The sequence below is a fragment of the Sesamum indicum genome, linkage group LG4 (assembly GCF_000512975.1).
Source record: "Sesamum indicum cultivar Zhongzhi No. 13 linkage group LG4, S_indicum_v1.0, whole genome shotgun sequence".
Classification (NCBI taxonomy): Eukaryota; Viridiplantae; Streptophyta; class Magnoliopsida; order Lamiales; family Pedaliaceae; genus Sesamum; species Sesamum indicum.
In genome coordinates, this window is record NC_026148.1 from 1,140,603 (window position 1) to 1,160,462 (window position 19,860).

The 19,860-nt window shown below is 35.8% G+C and overlaps 1 protein-coding gene across 1 annotated transcript; it reads left to right on the forward strand.

Annotated features, from left to right (window-relative positions):
* On the forward strand, positions 1,208 to 2,339 carry LOC105159810. Its single transcript, XM_011077009.1, has 2 exons — positions 1,208 to 1,408; positions 1,872 to 2,339. The coding sequence occupies exons 1-2, from the start codon at positions 1,208 to 1,210 to the stop codon at positions 2,337 to 2,339; spliced, it is 669 nt and encodes a 222-aa protein (XP_011075311.1).

Consider the following 19,860-nt stretch of genomic DNA (forward strand, 5'->3'; position numbering starts at 1 on the left):
TGGACGGAGATGAAGCATCCTTGTTGGCTCTCGAAGACCTAAAAAACCAATGGGAAGCAAAATTCGGTCGTAGCGGTTTGCAGCGAACATGGCCGGCGACGATGACTGCTGGCATGAGAAAGGCATGGCGCTGTGTTCCGCCGGCAAAGGGGAACGGTTTAGATGGAAAACAGATGGAGAATAGGGCTGCTGCTGCTGGTTTGTCTTCTTCCCCGGCGAATCTGCAGATTCCGGCGAAAAATAACAGTCCACCGGTGAACAGCAGCAGGATAACGGCGGCGGGAAATTCTGACGCGATTCTGCCGATATTCCGGCAGCAGGTTGACGTGAATGCTGCATATGGTGATGTAAGCGATGATGCAAGCGCTAACACAGGCGATGATGCAAATGCTGATGTCATGGTTGATGATGCAGGCTGTGACATCAGCAAGAATGTGGGAAAAAACAGCCCTCTTGCCACACATATGTGTCCTATTCCTACGGGATTATATATCGAAAACATTCCGTTCGAAGCAAATTCGAATGCTTACGTTGATGACAAAATTGCCAATGCATTTAATAACTCAACATGGAAACACTATCATTCATTGCCCCTACTATACAAAATGGGGAGACTATCATTCGTCCATCCTTAGATATTGTGCGTGAAGGGTCTAAACGGTGGAAAACTACTACAGTTGGATACTTTATGAGAAAAAGACCTTATTATCATCACTTGAAGGAATATGCGCATTTGGTATGACCCGCATTACGTGAGGTAACAGCGACTATTAATGGCCTTTTCTACTTTTAATTTAAAACTGTCATTGATATGAGGAGGTGATAGAAGGGGGACCATGGCTGTTCCAAGGACAACCAATAGTACTATAGAAATGGGAACCGGGTATGGCTATGAGAAAGTTGCAGCATATACAAGTGCCCGTTTGGATTAAATTGAGGCATCTTCCGATGGAATTCTGGACAACAGAAGGCTTGAGCACGGTGGCTAGTGGTGTGGGTAAGCCTCTATACCCTGACACGATTACGAGAGCATGCACGAGACTGGACTTTGCTCATGTATGCGTGATGATTGATATCACACATAAGTTGACCAAACATATTATTGTCATGGTACTAAAGGAAGATGGAGGGGAGATACCTTGCAAAATTGATATTGAGTACGAATGGCTCCCGCCAAAGTGCACAACATGCATGACACTGGGACCATATGAGTAAGGACTCTGCAATGAACAAGACCCATAAACTCACGAAGCCACCAATAAATGTGTATGTGCCAAAAGTCACGGTACCACCGCCACAACCACCGGTTAAGGAAAAAATGACGACAAAACCAGTGGCTGTAAACATACCCAAAGCAGATGCGATTAATATCGAACGGAATTACTCCAAGCAAGATGAGAGGGGTAAGGCAATTGTTATTTATAATACCTATGATGCATTGCACTTAATTGATGATGCAGATGAACATCCGGGGGGTCCTAACACAAGCAGCCCCTTATATAATAATCCATGTTGAACATCGTTGTGTGGAACGTCCATGGGCTGAACAAACGAGACATCAGCTTGCTTTAAAGGATCTTGTCTCTAAGTACAGGTTACACTTCCTTGGCATTCTTGAAACTCGAGTTCGATTGAGTAATGTTGTACGTATTCAATCTTTCTTACTTCCGCAATGGAAATGGTTTGTCGATTATTCTTCTGCTGGAAATCGTATCTGGCTAACTTGGGATGATACTGTTGTTGATGTCCATATACTAGAATTGGATGATCAGTTTATCCACTGTCGGGTTACTAATATGACTATCAATGAACCTGTTATCATTACTGTTGTTTATGGTGCATCTGAGGTAATTGACCATTGGAGTTTGTAGATTGCACTGGAGTCACTCGCTCAGCAGTGCACCGATATCCCTTGGATGGTAGGAGGGGACTTTAATGCTGTACGTGAACTTAACGAGGTATGTGGCATTTCAGGAGATATTAGGATGGCCACCGAAGAATTTAATGCCGGCATACTGGACGCGGGGCTGATTCCACTTCCTTTGCAAGGTGAATGGTTCACATGGCATAATTGTAGTTCATCCACGCGGAGTTTATGGAAGCGGTTGGACCGAATTCTTATTAATGATCGTTGGCTGGCACAGTTCCCTACCTCATCCTATCATAGTCTCACACCACGGACATCTGACCACTCACCACTGGTGTTACATGGGGATACACAGCAGCATAATGGAGGTATGTTTCGCTTTGATAATTATCATGCCCGTTCACCTGAATTTATCCCCATTGTACAGAACATTTGGCATCATGAGATTGTTGGTGTACAATGTATGCCGTGACACGTAAATTGAAGGCACTTAAACCAGTCTTTAGACTGCAGAGGAGAAATAAGGGGGATTTGACACTGAATGTCCAACTAGCCAAAGATTTTCTTGATGAGGCACAACATTTGGTGAGCTCCGATAGACAGAATGAGCTCTATTTACTGCTGGAACATTGTTGTCGACTCGTTTATGCCAAAGCGGCAAAACTCAAACAAATCATGTTGCAATAGAGAGCCAAAATGCCGTGGATGAAAGACGGAGATCAATGTTCCTGAGTTTTCTTTCGTAAGATTGCACAGAGACGAGCAATGAGAAGAATCTTGCAGATCAATGATGAGAATGGTAACACACACTCGGACCAAGAAGAGGTCGCACATGAGTTTGTCTCATATTATCAGAACCTCTTAGGAGGTACTAGACGATGATGGACAATGGATATTCGTTACCTTAGACCATGGGCAAGACACTATATTACTGATGAGGAAGCCAACCATTTACTCCTACCTTTCTCACCGGACGATGTGAAGCAAGCAGTGTTTGCTATTGCTGAAGACAAGGCACCGGGACCTGATGGTTACTCGTCAGGGTTCTTCAAAGCGGCTTGGCTAGTGGTGGGGGAAGAAGTTACGAAAGCGGTACTAGATTTCTTTTCTACCGGAAAACTTTTGAAGCAGATCAACTCGACGATCTTGGCTCTGATCCCAAAGGTACATACTCCTATGTCGGTTAATGACTTTAGACCAATTTCATGCTGCAATATTTTATGCAAGATCATTGCGAAACTACTTGTCCAAAGAATTAGCGTGTTGTTGGACAAGATAGTTAGCCCCTGTCAGACAGCTTTTATTCCGGGAAGAAGCATTGGGGACAACATTATGTTAGCACAGGAACTATTCTCGAGATATAACCAGATGCGCCTACCTCCCAGATGCGCACTCAAAGTGGATATCAGGAAGGCCTATGATACAGTGGAGTGGGACTTCCTTTTAGCAGTATTGCAGTTGTTTAGATTTCCACCTACGCTCACAAGGTGGATTGAGGAGTGTGTATCCACGACATCATTCTCGATTGGGCTCAATGGAAAACCACATGGATTTTTTTCTGGAGCGAGAGGATTACGACATGGAGACCCACTTTCTCCTTATTTGTTTGTTCTTGTTATGGAAGCTTTACATCTGGGATTCTTGCAACGAATTGAACAAGACATGCAATTCACTTATCATTCGAAGTGAGAGTTCCAAGGTGTTCCAGTTGGGATTTGCAGACGACCTTCTCCTCTTCTGCAAAGCTGACCTTGAATCCATCAGAGTCTTCAAAGAAGGATTGGACTGGTTTGCGGAATTATCGGGCCTTCGGCTGAATGTTCATAAAAGCCACTTAATCATTTCACGTTCGGCTCAAGAATTGAAAGACCAGATGTTGGAGATTTTAGGCTTTCAGGAGGGACATCTTCCAATGAGGTATCTGGGTCTTCCTTTAATATCCTCTAAACTATCTATCTCCGAGCCAACCGCTTATTTCAAAAATTGATGCACGTATTAATGGATGGGAAGGGATTTCGTTATCATATGCTGGTCGGGTACAAATCATCATATCTGTGCTTTCACCATTGAGTTTATATTGGGTATCTGCATTCATATTACCTAAGATAGTCATCAATGAAATTGAGAAGAGGTTGAGGACCTTCCTTTGGAAGGGTACGACGTCTAATGGTTATGCCAAGGTTGCCTGGAAAGATGTGTGTCGGCCAATGGATGAGGGGAGACTTGGGTTCAAGGACATCTCTACCTTGAATCGCGCATTAATGAGCAAGAAATTATGTGTGTAATCCGATGTGACAGGACATCCATATGGGCTTAGTGGCTATACCAAGACCGGTTACATGACACATCGATTTGGACTGTACGTGAACATGGAAGTTCTTGGGGATGGCGGAAAATGCTCAGGCTTCGTCCTTTCCTTCGATCTATCGTGAACTACCAAATTGGAGATGGAGGGAGATTCTATATTTGGCAGGACCCATGGCACCACTTGGGACCACTTATCGTGCAATTCCCTCGTGGTCCAAATCATCTTGGTATTGAAAAATCAGCAAAACTCAGTTCGGTGATTTCAGCAAGAGAGTGGCAGTGGCCCCCCATCACGGACTTCGAACATTTAGTTTTGGAGGAGAGGACCGAGTGATATGGAGATTTGATGGAGGGCAGCCTACTACCCAGGCCCTCTACCGATTATTTGACCCCCCTGAGCCGAAAGTAGAGTGGTCTTTGCTACTTTCGGGCTCGTTGAAGATACCTCGTCATTCGTTCATTTTATGGCTCGTAATACTTGGCAAACTACCATCCACGGATAAACCATGACTATCTCATCTTGGAGCGTGCATCTTGTGCGATGAGAGAGCTACGGAATCTCATTCACACTTATTCTTCCGATGCAGATATAGTCGTCAGTGCCTGCTTGAGATTCACAGAAGGATTCGATTTCACTGGCCCAACAGGGATTGGGCAATGGATATTGAGTGGGCGATGCGAAAATGGAGAGGTAAGCACATTGTCAATATCGCTTACCGTACACTACTTGCAGCATGTGTCTACCACATATGGAGGGAAAGGAATTTGAGGAGATTTGAACACACTGAGAGGACACCAGCCACTTTGAGTATCCTGATCACTAATGATGTCAAACATAGGATTCTTAGTGTCAATTTACCTTCATCAATCAGTACACGAGCATTGTATAGATTATGGCGTATCCCTTGGGTTGAGGGAAAAACCAATTGAAGAACACATGTTGTACTGTACCATTACTTATATTAATGAAATTTACATTTACCAAAAAAAAATAATAATAACTACAAGTAAGCAAAGAGAAACAAGCTTGTTTCAATAATTCGTGCAAAACAGGTAAATTTTGAGCGTTTTTAGAATTCGACGAAACTTAACCCAAACGAAGGTTTAGACCCAAGAATTTGTGTGATAAATTTCATAAGCGTAATAATAACTACCAGTAAATACAAAGGGAAACAAGCTTGTTTTAGTAAAACCGTGCAAAACAGCTATATTTTGAACGTTCTCAGAATTCGACGAAAGGTGACCCAAACGTTGGTCTAAACCCAAGTATTTGTGTTGCAAATTTGCTAAGCATAATAATAACTTCAAGTTAGTATAAAATGGAAACAAACTTGTTTCAAAAAAACCGTGCAAAACAGCTAAATTTGAACGTTCTCAGACTTCGATGAAACTTGACCCAAATGTAGATCTAGACCCAAGCATTTGTGTTATGCATTTGGTAAACGTAATAATAACTACAAGTAAATATAAAAGGGAAACAAACTTGTTTTAATAAAATAGTGCAAAACAACGATATTTTGAACGTTCTAAGAATTCGACGAAACTTGACCCAAACGTTGGTCTAAACCCAAGCATTTGTGTCGTAAATTTGCTAAGCGTAATAATAACTGCAAGTTAGTACAAGGAGAAACAAACTTGCTTTAATAAACCGTGCAAAACAACTAACTTTTGAACGTTCTCAGAATTCGACGAAATGTGACCCAATCGCAGGTTTAGACCCAAGCATTTGTATTGTAAATTTTCTAAGCGTAATAATAACTACATGTTAGTATAAAAGGAAAATAAATTTGGTTTAATAAAATCGTGCAAAACTGCTAAATTTTGAACATTCTCAAAATTCGACGTAACTTGACCCAAACGTTGGTCTAGACCAAAGCATTTGTGTTGTAAATTAGCTAAGGGTAATAGTAACTACAAGTTAGAATAAAAAGGAAACAAACTTGCTTTAATAAAACCGTGCAGAACAGCTACATTTTGAACGTTCTCAGAATTCGACGAAACTTAACCAAAACGTAGATCTAGACCCAAGCATTTGTGTTATGCAGTTGCTAAGCGTAATAATTAGTACAGGTAAATATAAAAGGGAAACAAACTTGTTTCAATAAAATAGTGCAAAACAACGATATTTTGAACGTTCTCAGAATTCGACGAAACTTGACCCAAACATTGGTCTAATCCTAAGCATTTTTGAAGTAAATTTACTAAGCGTAATAATAACTACAAGTTAGTATAAAAGGGAAACAAACTTGCTTTAATAAACCGTGCAAAACAGCTAACTTTTGAACGTTCTCAGAATTCGACGAAACGTGACCCAATCGCAGGTTTAGACCCAAGCATTTGTATTGTAAATTTTCTAAGCGTAATAATAACTACAAGTTAGTATAAAAGAAAAATAAATTTGGTTTAATAAAATCGTGCAAAACTGCTAAATTTTGAATATCCTCAGAATTCGACGAAACTTGACCCAAACGTTGGTCTAGACCAAAGCATTTGTGTTGTAAATTTGCTAAGGGTAATAGTAACTAAAAGTTAGTATAAAAGGGAAACAAACTTGCTTTAATAAAACCGTGCAGAACATCTATATTTTGAACGTTCTCAGAATTCGACGAAACTGGACCCAAACGTAGATCTAGACCCAAACATTTATGTTATGCATTTGGTAAGCGTAATAATAACTACAAGTAAATATAAAAGGGAAACAAACTTGTTTTAATAAAATCGTGCAAAACAGCTAACTTTTGAACGTTGTCAAAATTCGACGAAACTTGACCCAAACGTAGGTCTAGACCCAAGAATTTATATGTTAAATTTTCTAAGCGGAATAATAACTACAAGTTAGTATAAAAGGGAAACAAACTTGCTTTAATAAAACTGTGCAAAACAGTTAAATTTTGAATGTTCTCCGAATTCGACGAAACTTGACCCAAACGTTGGTCTAGACCAAAGCATTTGTGTTGTAAATTTGCTAAGGGTAATAGTAACTACAAGTTAATATAAAAGGGAAACAAACTTGCTTTAATAAAACCGTGCAGAACAGCTACATTTTGAACGTTCTCAGAATTCGACGAAACATAACCAAAACATAGATCTAGACCCAAGCATTTGTGTTATGCATTTGGTAAGCGTAATAATAACTACAAGTAAATATAAAAGGGAAACAAACTTGTTTTAATAAAATAGTGCAAAACAACGATATTTTGATTGTTCTCAGAATTCGACGAAACTTGACCCAAACGTTGGTCTAAACCCAAGCATTTGTGTTGTAAATTTGCTAAGCGTAACAATAAATACAAGTTAGTATAAAAAGGAAACAAATTTGCTTTAATAAACCGTGCAAAACAGCTAACTTTTGAACATTCTCAGAATTCGACAAAACATGACCCAAACGTTGGTCTAGACCAAAGCATTTGTGTTGTAAATTTGCTAAGGGTAATAGTAACTACAAGTTAGCATAAAAGGGAAACAAACTTGCTTTAATAAAACCGTGCAAAACAGCTAACTTTTGAACGTTCTCAGAATTCGACGAAACTTGACCCAAACGTAGGTCTAAATCCAAGAATTTGTGTGTTAAATTTCCTAAGCGGAAAAATAACTAAAAGTTAGTATAAAAGGGAAACAAACTTGCTTTAATAAAATTGTGCAAGACAGTTAAATTTTGAACGTTCTCAGAATTCAACGAAACTTGACCCAATCGCAGGTCTAGACCCAAGCATTTGTATTGAACGTTCTCAGAATTCAACGAAACTTGACCCAATCGCAGGTCTAGACCCAAGCATTTGTATTGTAAATTTTCTAAGTGTAATAATAACTACAAGTTAGTATAAAACGAAAACGAACTTGGTTTAATAAAACCGTGCAAAATTGCTAAATTTTGAACATTCTCAGAATTCGGCGAAACTTGACCCAGACGTTGGTCTTGACCCAAGTTGTGTTGTAAATTTGTTAAGCGTAATAATAACTACAAGTTAGTATAAAAGGGAAACAAACTAGTTTTAATAAAAACGTGCAAAACAGCTAAATTTTGAGCGTTCTCAGAATTCGACGAAACTTGAACCGAACGTAGGTCTAGACCCAAGAATTTGTGTGTTAAATTTTCTAAGCAAAATAATAACTACAAGCTAGTATAAAAGGGAAACAAGCTTGTTTCAATAAACCGTGCAAAACAGCTAAATTTTAAGCGTTCTTAGAATTCAACGAAACTTCACCCAAACGAAGGTCTAGACCCAAGAATTTGTAGTTAAATTTCCTAAGTGAAATAATAACTATATGTTAGTATAAAAGGAAAACAAACTTGCTTTAACAAAACCGTGCAAATCAGCTAAATTTTGAACGTTCTCAGAATTCGTCGAAACTTGACCACAACGTTGGTCAAGACCCAAGCATTTGTGTGGTAAATTTGCTAAGCGTAATAATTAGTACAAGTTAGTACAAAAGAGAAACAAGCTTGTTTCAATAATTCGTGCAGAATACCTAAATTTTGAGAGTTTTTAGAATTCGACGAAACTTGAACCAAACGAAGGTCTAGACCCAAGAATTTGTGTGATAAATTTCCTAAGCGTAAGGGAACAAGCTTGTTTTAATAAAATCGTGCAAAACAGCTATATTTTGAACGTTCTCAGAATTCGACGAAAGGTGACCCAAACGTTGGTCTAGACCCAAGTATTTGTGTTCTAAATTTGCTAAGCGTAATAATAACTTCAAGTTAGTATAAAAGGGGAACAAACTTGTTTCAATAAAACCGTACAAAACAGCTAAATTTTGAACGTTCTAAGACTTCAACTTAACTTGACGCAAACGTTGGTCTAGACCCAAGCATTTGTGCTGTAAATTTCTTAAGCGTAATAATAACCACAAGTTAGTATAAAAGGGAAACAAGCTTGTTTTAATAAAACCGTGGAAAACATCTAAATTTTGAGCGTTCTCAGAATTCGACGAAACTTGATCCAGACGTAGGTCTAGACCCAACAATTTGTGTGTTAAATTTCCTAAGCGAAATAATAACTACAACTTAGTATAAAAGGGAAACAAACTTGCTTTAATAAAACTGTGCAAAACAGTTAAATTTTGAATGTTCTCAGAATTCGACGAAACTTGACCCAAACGTTGGTCTAGACCAAAGCATTTGTGTTGTAAATTTGCTAAGGGTAATAGTAACTACAAGTTAGTATAAAAAGAAAACAAACTTGCTTTAATAAAACCGTGCAGAACAGCTACATTTTGAACGTTCTCAAAATTCGACGAAACTTAACCAAAACGTAGATCTAGACCCAAGCATTTGTGTTATGCAGTTGTTAAGCGTAATAATAACTATAGGTAAATATAAAAGGGAAACAAAATTGTTTCAATAAAATAGTGCAAAACAACGATATTTTGAACGTTCTCAGAATTCGACGAAACTTGACCCAAACATTGGTCTAATCCTAAGCATTTGTGTCGTAAATTTGCTAAGCGTAATAATAACTACAAGTTAGTATAAAAGGAAAACAAACTTGCTTTAATAAACCGTGCAAAACAGCTAACTTTTGAACATTCTCAGGATTCGAGGAAACTTGACCCAATCGTAGGTGTAGACCCAAGCATTTGTAATGTAAATTTTCTAAGCGTAATTATAACTACAAGTTAGTATAAAAGGGAAACAAACTTGCTTAAATAAAACCGTGCAGAACAACTAAATTTTGAACGTTCTCAGAATTCGACGAAAGTAGACCCAAACGTAAATCTAGACCCAAGCATTTGTGTTATGCATTTGGTAAGCGTAATAATAACTACAAGTAAATATAAAAGGGAAACAAACTTCTTTTAATAAAACCGTGCAAAACAGCTTACTTTTGAACGTTCTCAAAATTCGATGAAACTTGACCCAAACGTAGGTCTAGACCCAAGAATTTGATTGTTAAATTTTCTAAGCAAAATAATATCTACAAGTAAATATAAAAGGGAAACAAACTAGCTTTAATAAAACTGTGCAAAACAGTTAAATTTTGAAGTTTCTTAGAATTCGACGAAACTTGACCCAAACATTGGTCTAATCCTAAGCATTTGTGTCGTAAATTTGCTAAGCATAATAATAACTACAAGTTAGTATAAAAGGGAAACAAACTTGCTTTAATAAACCGTGCAAAACAGCTAACTTTCGAACGTTCTCAGAATTCGACGAAACTTGACCCAAACGCAGGTCTAGACCCAAGCATTTGTAATGTAAATTTTCTAAACGTAATAATAACTACAAGTTAGTAAAAAAGGAAAACAAACTTTGTTTAATAAAACCGTGCAAAACTGCTTAATTTTGAACATTCTCAGAATTCGACGAAAATTGACCCAGACGTTGGTCTAGACCCAAATATGTGTTGTAAATTTGTTAAGCGTAGTAATAACTAGAAGTTAGTACAAAAGGGTAACAAACTAGTTTTAATAAAAACGTGCAAAATAGCTAAATTTTGAGCGTTCTCAGAATTCGACGAAACTTGATCCAAATGTAGGTCTAGACCTAAGAATTTGTGTGTTTAAATTTTCTAAGCGAAATAAGAACTACAAGTTAGTATAAAAGGGAAACAAGCTTGTTTCAATAAACCGTGCAAAACAGCTAAATTTTAAGCGTTCTTAGAATTTGACGAAACTTGACCCAAACGAAGGTCTAGACCCAAGAATATGTGTGATAAATTTCCTAAGCGTAATAATAACTATCAGTGAATATAAAGGGAAACAAGCTTGTTTAATAAAACCGTGCAAAACAGCTATATTTTGAACGTTTTAAGAATTTGACGAAAGGTGACCCAAACGTTGGTCTAGACCCAAGTATTTGTGTTGAAAATTTGCTAAGCGTAATAATAACTTCAAGTTAGTATAAAAGGAAAGCAAACTTGTTTCAATCAAACCGTACAAAACAGCTAAATTTTGAACGTTCTCAGACTTCGACTTAACTTGACGCAAATGTTGGTCTAAACCCAAGCATTTGTGCTGTAAATTTTTTAAGCGTAATTATAACCACAAGTTAGTATAAAAGGGAAACAAACTTATTTTAATAAAATCGTGGAAAACAGCTAAATTTTGAGCGTTCTCATAATTCGACGAAACTTGACCCAGACGTAGGTCTGGACCCAAGAATTTGTGTGTTAAATTTTCTAAGCGAAATAATAACTACAACTTAGTATAAAAGGGAAACAAACTTGCTTTAATAAAACTATGCAAATCAGCTAAATATTGAACGTTCTCAGAATTCGTCGAAACTTGACCACAACGTTGGTCAATACCCAAGCATTTGTGTGGTAAATTTGCTAAGCGTAATAATTAGTACAAGTTAGTACAAATGAGAAACAAACTTGTTTCAATAATTCGTGCAGAACAACTAAATTTTGAGGGTTTTTAGAATTCGACAAAACTTGACCCAAACGAAGGTCTAGACCCAAGAATTTGTGTGATAAATTTCCTAAGCGAAATAATAACTATCAGTAAATATAAAGGGAAACTAGCTTGTTTTAATAAAACCGTGCAAAACAGCTATATTTTGAACGTTCTCAGAATTCGACGAAAGGTGACCCAAATGTTGGTCTAAACCCAAGTATTTGTGTTGCAAATTTGATAAGCGTAATAATAACTTCAAGTTAGTATAAAAGGGAAACAAACTTGTTTCAATAAAACCGTACAAAACAGCTAAATTTTGAACGTTTTAAGACTTCGACTTAGTTTGACGCAAACGTTGGTCTAGACCCAAGCATTTGTGCTGTAAATTTCTTAAGCGTAATAATAACCACAAGTTAGTATAAAAGGGAAACAAGCTTGTTTTAATAAAATCGGGGAAAACATCTAAATTTTGAGCGTTCTCAGAATTCGACGAAACTTGATCCAGACGTAGGTCTAGACCCAACAATTTGTGTGTTAAGTTTCCTAAGCGAAATAATAACTATAACTTAGTATAAAAGGGAAACAAACTTGCTTTAATAAAACTGTGCAAAACTGCTAAATTTTGAACATTCTGAGAATTCGACGAAACTTGACCCAAACGTTGGTCTAGACCAAAGCATTTGTGTTGTAAATTTGCTAAGGGTAATAGTAACTACAAGTTATTATAAAAGGGAAACAAACTTGCTTTAATAAAACCGTGCAGAACAGCTACATTTTGAACGTTCTCAGAATTCGACGAAACTTGACCCAAACGTAGATCTAGAACCAAGCATTTGTGTTATGCATTTGCTAAGCGTAATAAAATCTACAAGTAAATACAAAAGGGAAACAAACTTGTTTCAATAAAATAGTGCAAAACAACAATATTTTGAACATTCTCTGAATTCGACGAAACTTGACCTAAACATTGCTCTAATCCCAAGCATTTGTGTCGTAAAATTGCTAAGCGTAGTAATAACTACAAGTTAGTATAAAAGGGAAACAAACTTGCTTTAATAAACCGTGCAAAACAGCTAACTTTTGAACATTCTCAGAATTCGACGAAACTTGACCGAATCGCAGGTCTAGACCCAAGCATTTGTAATGTAAATTTTCGAAGCGTAATTACAACTACAAGTTAGTCTAAAAGGGAAACAAACTTGCTTAAATAAAACCGTGCAGAACAACTAAATTTTGAACGTTCTCAGAATTCGACGAAACTAGACCCAAACGTAGATCTAGACCCAAGCATTTGTGTTATGCATTTGGTAAGCGTAATAATAACTACAAGTAAATATAAAAGGGAAACAAACTTGTTTTAATAAAACCGTGCAAAACAGCTAACTTTTGAACGTTCTCAAAATTCGACGAAACTTGACCCAAACGTAGGTCTAGACCCAAGAATTTGTGTGTTAAATTTTCTAAGCGAAATAATACCTACAAATTAGTATAAAAGGGAAACAAACTTGCTTTAATAAAACTGTGCAAAACAGTTAAATTTTGAACTTTCTTAGAATTCGATGAAACTTGACGCAAACATTGGTATAATCCTAAGCATTTGTATCGTAAATTTGCTAAGCGTAATAATAACTATATGTTAGTATAAAAGGGAAACAAACTTGCTTTAATAAACCGTGCAAAACAGCTAACTTTCGAACGTTCTCAGAATTCGACGAAACTTGACCCAAACGCAGGTCTAGACCCAAGCATTTGTAATGTAAATTTTCTAAGCGTAATAATAACTACAAGTTAGTATAAAAGGAAAACAAACATTATTTAATAAAACCGTGCAAAACTGCTTAATTTTGAACATTCTCAAAATTCGATGAAAATTTACCCTGACGTTGGTCTAGACCCAAATATGTGTGGTAAATTTGTTAAGCGTAATAATAACTAGAAGTTAGTACAAAAGGGAAACAAACTAGTTTTAATAAAAACGTGCAAAACAGCTAAATTTTGAGCGTTCTCAGAATTCGCTGAAACTTGACCTAAATGTAGGTCTAGACCCAAGAATTTGTGTGTTTAAATTTCCTAAGCGAAATAAGAACTAAAAGTTAGTATAAAAGGGAAACAAGCTTGTTTCAATAAACCGTGAAAAACAGTTAAATTTTAAGCGTTCTAAGAATTTGACGAAACTTGACCCAAACGAAGGTCTAGACCCAAAGATTTTGTGTCAATAAACCGTGCAAAACTGCTATATTTTGAACGTTTTAAGAATTCGACGAAAGGTGACCCAAATGTTGGTCTAGACCCAAGTATTTGTGTTGCAAATTTGCTAAGCGTAATAATAACTTCAAGTTAGTATAAAAGGGAAACAAACTTGTTTCAATAAAACCGTACAAAACAGCTAAATTTTGAACGTTCTAAGACTTCGACTTAACTTGACGCAAACGTTGGTCTAGACCCAAGCATTTGTGCTGTAAATTTTTTAAGCGTAATTATAACCACAAGTTAGTATAAAATGGAAACAAACTAGTTTTAATAAAACCGTGGAAAACAGCTAAATTTTGAGCGTTCTCATAATTCGACGAAACTTGACCCAGACGTAGGTCTAGACCCAAGAATTTGTGTGTTAAATTTTCTAAGCGAAATAATAACTACAACTTAGTATAAAAGGGAAACAAACTTGCTTAAATAAAACTGTGCAAAACAGTTAAATTTTGAATGTTCTCAGAATTCGACGAAACTTGACCCAAACGTTGGTCTAGACCAAAGCATTTGTGTTGTAAATTTGCTAAGGGTAATAGTAACTACAAGTTAATATAAAAAGGAAACAAACTTGCTTTAATAAACGTGCAGAACAATTTGAACGTTCTCAGAATTCGACGAAACTTGACCCAAACGTAGATCTAGACCCAAGCATTTGTGTTATGCATTTGGTATGCGTAATAATAACTACAAGTAAATATAAAAGGGAAACAAACTTGTTTTAATAAAAAAGTGCAAAACAACGATATTTTGATCGTTCACAGAATTCGACGAAACTTGACCCAAACGTTGGTCTAAACCCAAGCATATGTGTCGTAAATTTGCTAAGCGTAACAATAACTACAAGTTAGTATAAAAGGGAAACAGACTTGCTTTAATCAACCGTGCATAACAGCTAAGTTTTGAACGTTCTCAGAATTCGACGAAACGTGACCCAATCGCAGGTTTAGACCCAAGCATTTGTATTGTAAATTTTCAAAGCGTAATAATCACTACAAGTTAGTATAAAAGGAAAACAAATTTGGTTTGATAAAACCGTGCAAAACTGCTAAATTTTGAACATTCTCAGAATTCGACGACACTTGACCCAAACGTTGGTCTAGACCCAAGCATTTGTGTTGTAAATTTGCTAAGGGTAATAGTAACTACAAGTTAGCATAAAAGGGAAACAAACTTGCTTTAATAAAACCGTGCAGAACAGCTATATTTTGAACGTTCTCAGAATTCGACGAAACTTGACCCAAACGTAAATCTAGTCCCAAGCATTTGTGTTATGCATTTGCTAAGCGTAATAATAACTACAAGTAAATATAAAATCGAAACAAACTTGTTTTAATAAAACTGTGCAAAACAGCTAACTTTTGAACGTTCTCAGAATTCGATGAAACTTGACCCAAACGTAGGTCTAGACCCAAGAATTTGTGTGTTAAATCTCCTAAGCGGAATAATAACTAAAAGTTAGTATAAAAGGGAAACAAACTTGCTTTAATAAAATTGTGCAAGACATTAAAATTTCGAACGTTCTCAGAATTCGACGAAACTTGACCCAATCGCAGGTCTAGACCCAAGCATATGTATTGTAAATTTTCTAAGTGTAATAATAACTACAAGTTAGTATAAAACGAAAACGAACTTGGTTTAATAAAACCGTGCAAAACTGCTAAATTTTGAACATTCTCAGAATTCGGCGAAACTTGACCCAGACGTTGGTCTTGACCCAAGTTGTGTTGTAAATTTGTTAAGCGTAATAAGAACTACAAGTTAGTATAAAAGGGAAACAAACTAGTTTTAATAAAAACGTGCAAAACAGCTAAATTTTGAGCGTTTTCAGAATTCGACGAAACTTGACCCAAACGTAGGTCTAGACCCAAGAATTTGTGTGTTAAATTTTCTAAGCGAAATAATAACTACAACTTAGTATAAAAGGGAAACAAGCTTGTTTCAATAAACCGTGCAAAACAGCTAAATTTTAAGCCTTCTTAGAATTCAACGAAACTTGACGCAAAACGAAGCTCTAGACCAAAGAATTTGTGTGTTAAATTTTCTAAGTGAAATAATAACTATAATTTAGTATAAAAGGGAAACAAACTTGCTTTAATAAAACCGTGCAAATCAGCTAAATTTTGAACGTTCTCAGAATTCGTCGAAACTTGACCACAACGTTGGTCAAAACCCAAGCATTTGTGTGGTAAATTTGCTAAGCGTAATAATTAGTACAAGTTAGTGCAAAAGAGCAACAAGCTTGTTTCAATAATTCGTGCAGAAGAGCTAAATTTTGAGGGTTTTTAGAATTCGACGAAACTTGACCCAAACAAAGGTCTAGACCCAAGAATTTGTATGATAAATTTCCTAAGCGAAATAATAACTATCAGTAAATATAAAGGGAAACAAGCTTGTTTTAATTAAATCGTGCAAAACATCTATATTTTGAACGTTCTCAGAATTTGACGAAAGGTGACCCAAACGTTGGTCTAGACCCAAGTATTTGTGTTGCAAATTTGCTAAGCGTAATAATAACTTCAAGTTAGTATAAAAGGGAAACAAACTTGTTTCAATAAAACCGTACAAAACAGCTAAATTTTGAACGTTCTAAGACTTCGACTTAACTTGACGCAAACGTTGGTCTAGATCCAAGCATTTGTGCTATAAATTTCTTAAGCGTAATAATAACCACAAGTTAGTATAAAAGGGAAATAAGCTTGTTTTAATAAAACCGTGGAAAATATCTAAATTTTGAGTGTTTTTCAGAATTCGACGAAACTTGATCCAGACGTAGGTCTAGACCCAACAGTTTGTGTATTAAATTTCCTAAGCGAAATAATAGCTACAACTTAGTATAAAAGGGAAACAAACTTGCTCTAATAAAACTGTGCAAAACAGTTAAATTTTGAATGTTCTCAGAATACGACGAAACTTGACCCAAACGTTGGTCTAGACCAAAGCATTTGTGTTGTAAATTTGCTAAGGGTAATAGTAACTACAAGTTAGTATAAAAAGGAAACAAACTTGCTTTAATAAACCGTGCAGAACAGCTACATTTTGAACGTTCTCAGAATTCGACGAAACTTAACCAAAACGTAGATCTAGACCCAAGCATTTGTGTTATGCAGTTGCTAAGAGTAATAATTAGTACAAGTAAATATAAAAGGGAAACAAACTTGTTTCAATATAATAGTGCAAAACAACGATATTTTGAACGTTCTCAGAATTCGAAGAAACTTGACCCAAACGTTGGTCTAAAACCAAGCATTTGTGTCGTAAATTTGCTAAGCGTAATAATAACAACAAGTTAGTATAAAAAGGAAACAAACTTGCTTTAATAAATCGTGCAAACAGCTAACTTTTGAACGATCTCAGAATTCGACGAAACTTGACCCAATCGCAGGTCTAGACCCAAGCATTTGTATTGTAAATTTTCTAAGCGTAATAATAACTACAAGTTAGTTTAAAAGGAAAACAAACTTGGTTTAATAAAATCGTGCAAAACTGCTAAAGTTTAAACATTCTCAGAATTCGACAAAAATTGACCCAAACGTTGGTCTAGACCAAAGCATTTGTGTTGTAAATTTGCTAAGGATAATAGTAAGTACAAGTTATTATAAAAGGGAAACAAACTTGCCTTAATAAAACTGTGCAGAGCAGCTACATTTTGAACGTTCTCATAATTCGACGAAACTTAACCAAAACGTAGATCTAGACCCAAGCATTTGTGTTATGCAGTTGCTAAGTGAAATAATAACTACAAGTAAATATAAAAGGGAAACAAACTTGTTTCAATAAAATAGTGCAAAGCATCGATATTTTGAACGTTCTCAGAATTCGACGAAACTTGACCCAAACATTGCACTAATCCCAAGCATTTATGTCGTAAATTTGCTAAGCGTAATAATAACTACAAGTTAGTATAAAAGGGAAACAAACTTGCTTTAATAAACCGTGCAAAACAGCTAACTTTTGAACATTCTCAGAATTCAACGAAACTTGACCCAATCGCAGGTTTAGACCCAAGCATTTGTAATGTAAATTTTCTGAGCGTAATTATAACTACAAGTTAGTATAAAAGGAATACAAACTTGGTTTACTAAAACCGTGCAAAACTACTAAATTTTGAACATTCTCATAATTCGACGAAACTTGACCCAAATATTGGTCTAGACCAAAGCATTTGTATTGTAAATTTGCTAAGGGTAATAGTAACTACAAGTTAGTATAAAAGGGAAACAAACTAGTTTTAATAAAAACGTGCAAAACAACTAAATTTTGAGCGTTTCTCAGAATTCGACGAAACTTAACCCAAACGTAGGTCTAGACCCAAGAATTTGTGTGTTAAATTTTCTAAGCAATATAATAACAACAAGTTAGTATAAGAGGGAAACAAGCTTGTTTCAATTAACCGTGCAAAACAACTAAATTTAAGGCGTTCTTAGAATTCGACGAAATTTGACCCAAACGAAGGTCTAGACCAAAGAATTTGTGTGTTAAACTTCCTAAGCGAAATAATAACTATAAGTTAGTATAAAAGGGACTTGCTTTTATGAAACCGTGCAAATCAGCAAAATTTTGAACGTTCTCAGAATTTGTCGAAACTTGACCGAAACGTTGGTCAAGACCCAAGCATTTGTGTGGTTAATTTGCTAAGCGTAATAATAACTACAAGTTAGAACAAAAGAGAAACAAGCTTGTCTTAATAATTCGTGCAAAACAGCTAAATTTTGATTGTTTTTAGAATTCGATGAAACTTGACCCAAACGAAGGTCTAGACCCAAGAATTTGTTTGACAAATTTCCTAAGCGTAATAATAACTACTAGTAAATACAAAGGGAAACAAGCTTGTTTTCATAAAACCGTGCAAAACAGCAATATTTTGAACATTCTCAGAATTCGACGAAAGATGACCCAAACGTTGGTCTAGACCCAAGTATTTGTGTCGCAAATTTGCTAAGCGTAATAATAACATCAAGTTAGTATAAAAGGGAAACAAACTTGTTTCAATAAAATCGTGCAAAACAACTAAATTTTGAATGTTCTCAGACTTCGATGAAACATGACCCAAACGTTGGTCTAGACCCAAGCATTTGTTCTGTAAATCTCTTAAGCGTAATAATAACTACAAGTTATTATAAAAGGGAAACAAACTTGTTTTAATAAAACCGTGGAAACCAGCTAAATTTTGAGCGTTCTCAGAATTCGACGAAACTTGACATAGACGTTGGTCTAGACCCAAGAATTAGTGTGTTAAATTTTCTAAGCGAAATAATAACTACAACTTAGTATAAAAAAGAAACAAACTTGCTTTAATAAAACTGTGCAAAACAGTTAAATTTTGAACGTACTCAGAATTCAATGAAACTTGACCTAAACGTAGATCTAGAACCAAGCATTTGTGTTATGCATTTGCTAATCGTAATAATAACTACAAATAAATATAAAAGGGAAACAAACTTGTTTCAATAAAATAGTGCAAAACAGCGATATATTGAACGTTCTCAGAATTCGACGAAACTTGACCCAAACGTTCGTCTAATCCCAAGCATTTGTGTGGTAAATTTGCTAAGCGGTAATAATAATACAAGTTAGTATAAAAGGGAAACAAACTTGCTTTAATAAACCGTGCACAACAGCTAACTTTTGAACGTTCTCAGAATTCGACGAAACTTGACCCAATCGCAGGTCTAGACCCAAGCATTGGTAATGTAAATTTTCGATGCGTAATAATAACTACAAGTTAGTATAATAGGAAACAAACATGGGTTAATAAAACCGTGCAAAACTGCTAAATTTTGAACATTCTCAGAATTCGACGAAACTTGACCCAAACGTTGGTCTAGACCAAAGCATTTGTGTTGTAAATTTGCTAAGGGTAATAGTAACTACAAGTTAGCATAAAAGGGAAACAAACTTGCTTTAATGAAATCGTGCAGAACAACTATATTTTGAACGTTCTCAGAATTCGACAAAACTTGACCCAAACGTAAATCTAGTCCCAAGCATTTGTGTTATGCATTTGCTAAGCGTAATAATAACTACAAGTAAATATAAAACGGAAACAAACTTGTTTTAATAAAACCGTGCAAAACAGCTAACTTTTGAACGTTCTC

Bases quoted from the DNA above. Each gene is read 5' to 3' on its own strand.
- LOC105159810 (XM_011077009.1), top strand. From the start codon at position 1,208: ATGAGTAAGGACTCTGCAATGAACAAGACCCATAAACTCACGAAGCCA. The intron at 1,409-1,871 runs GCAATTGTTATT...TGGAGTTTGTAG, and splicing joins AGCAAGATGAGAGGGGTAAG to ATTGCACTGGAGTCACTCGC.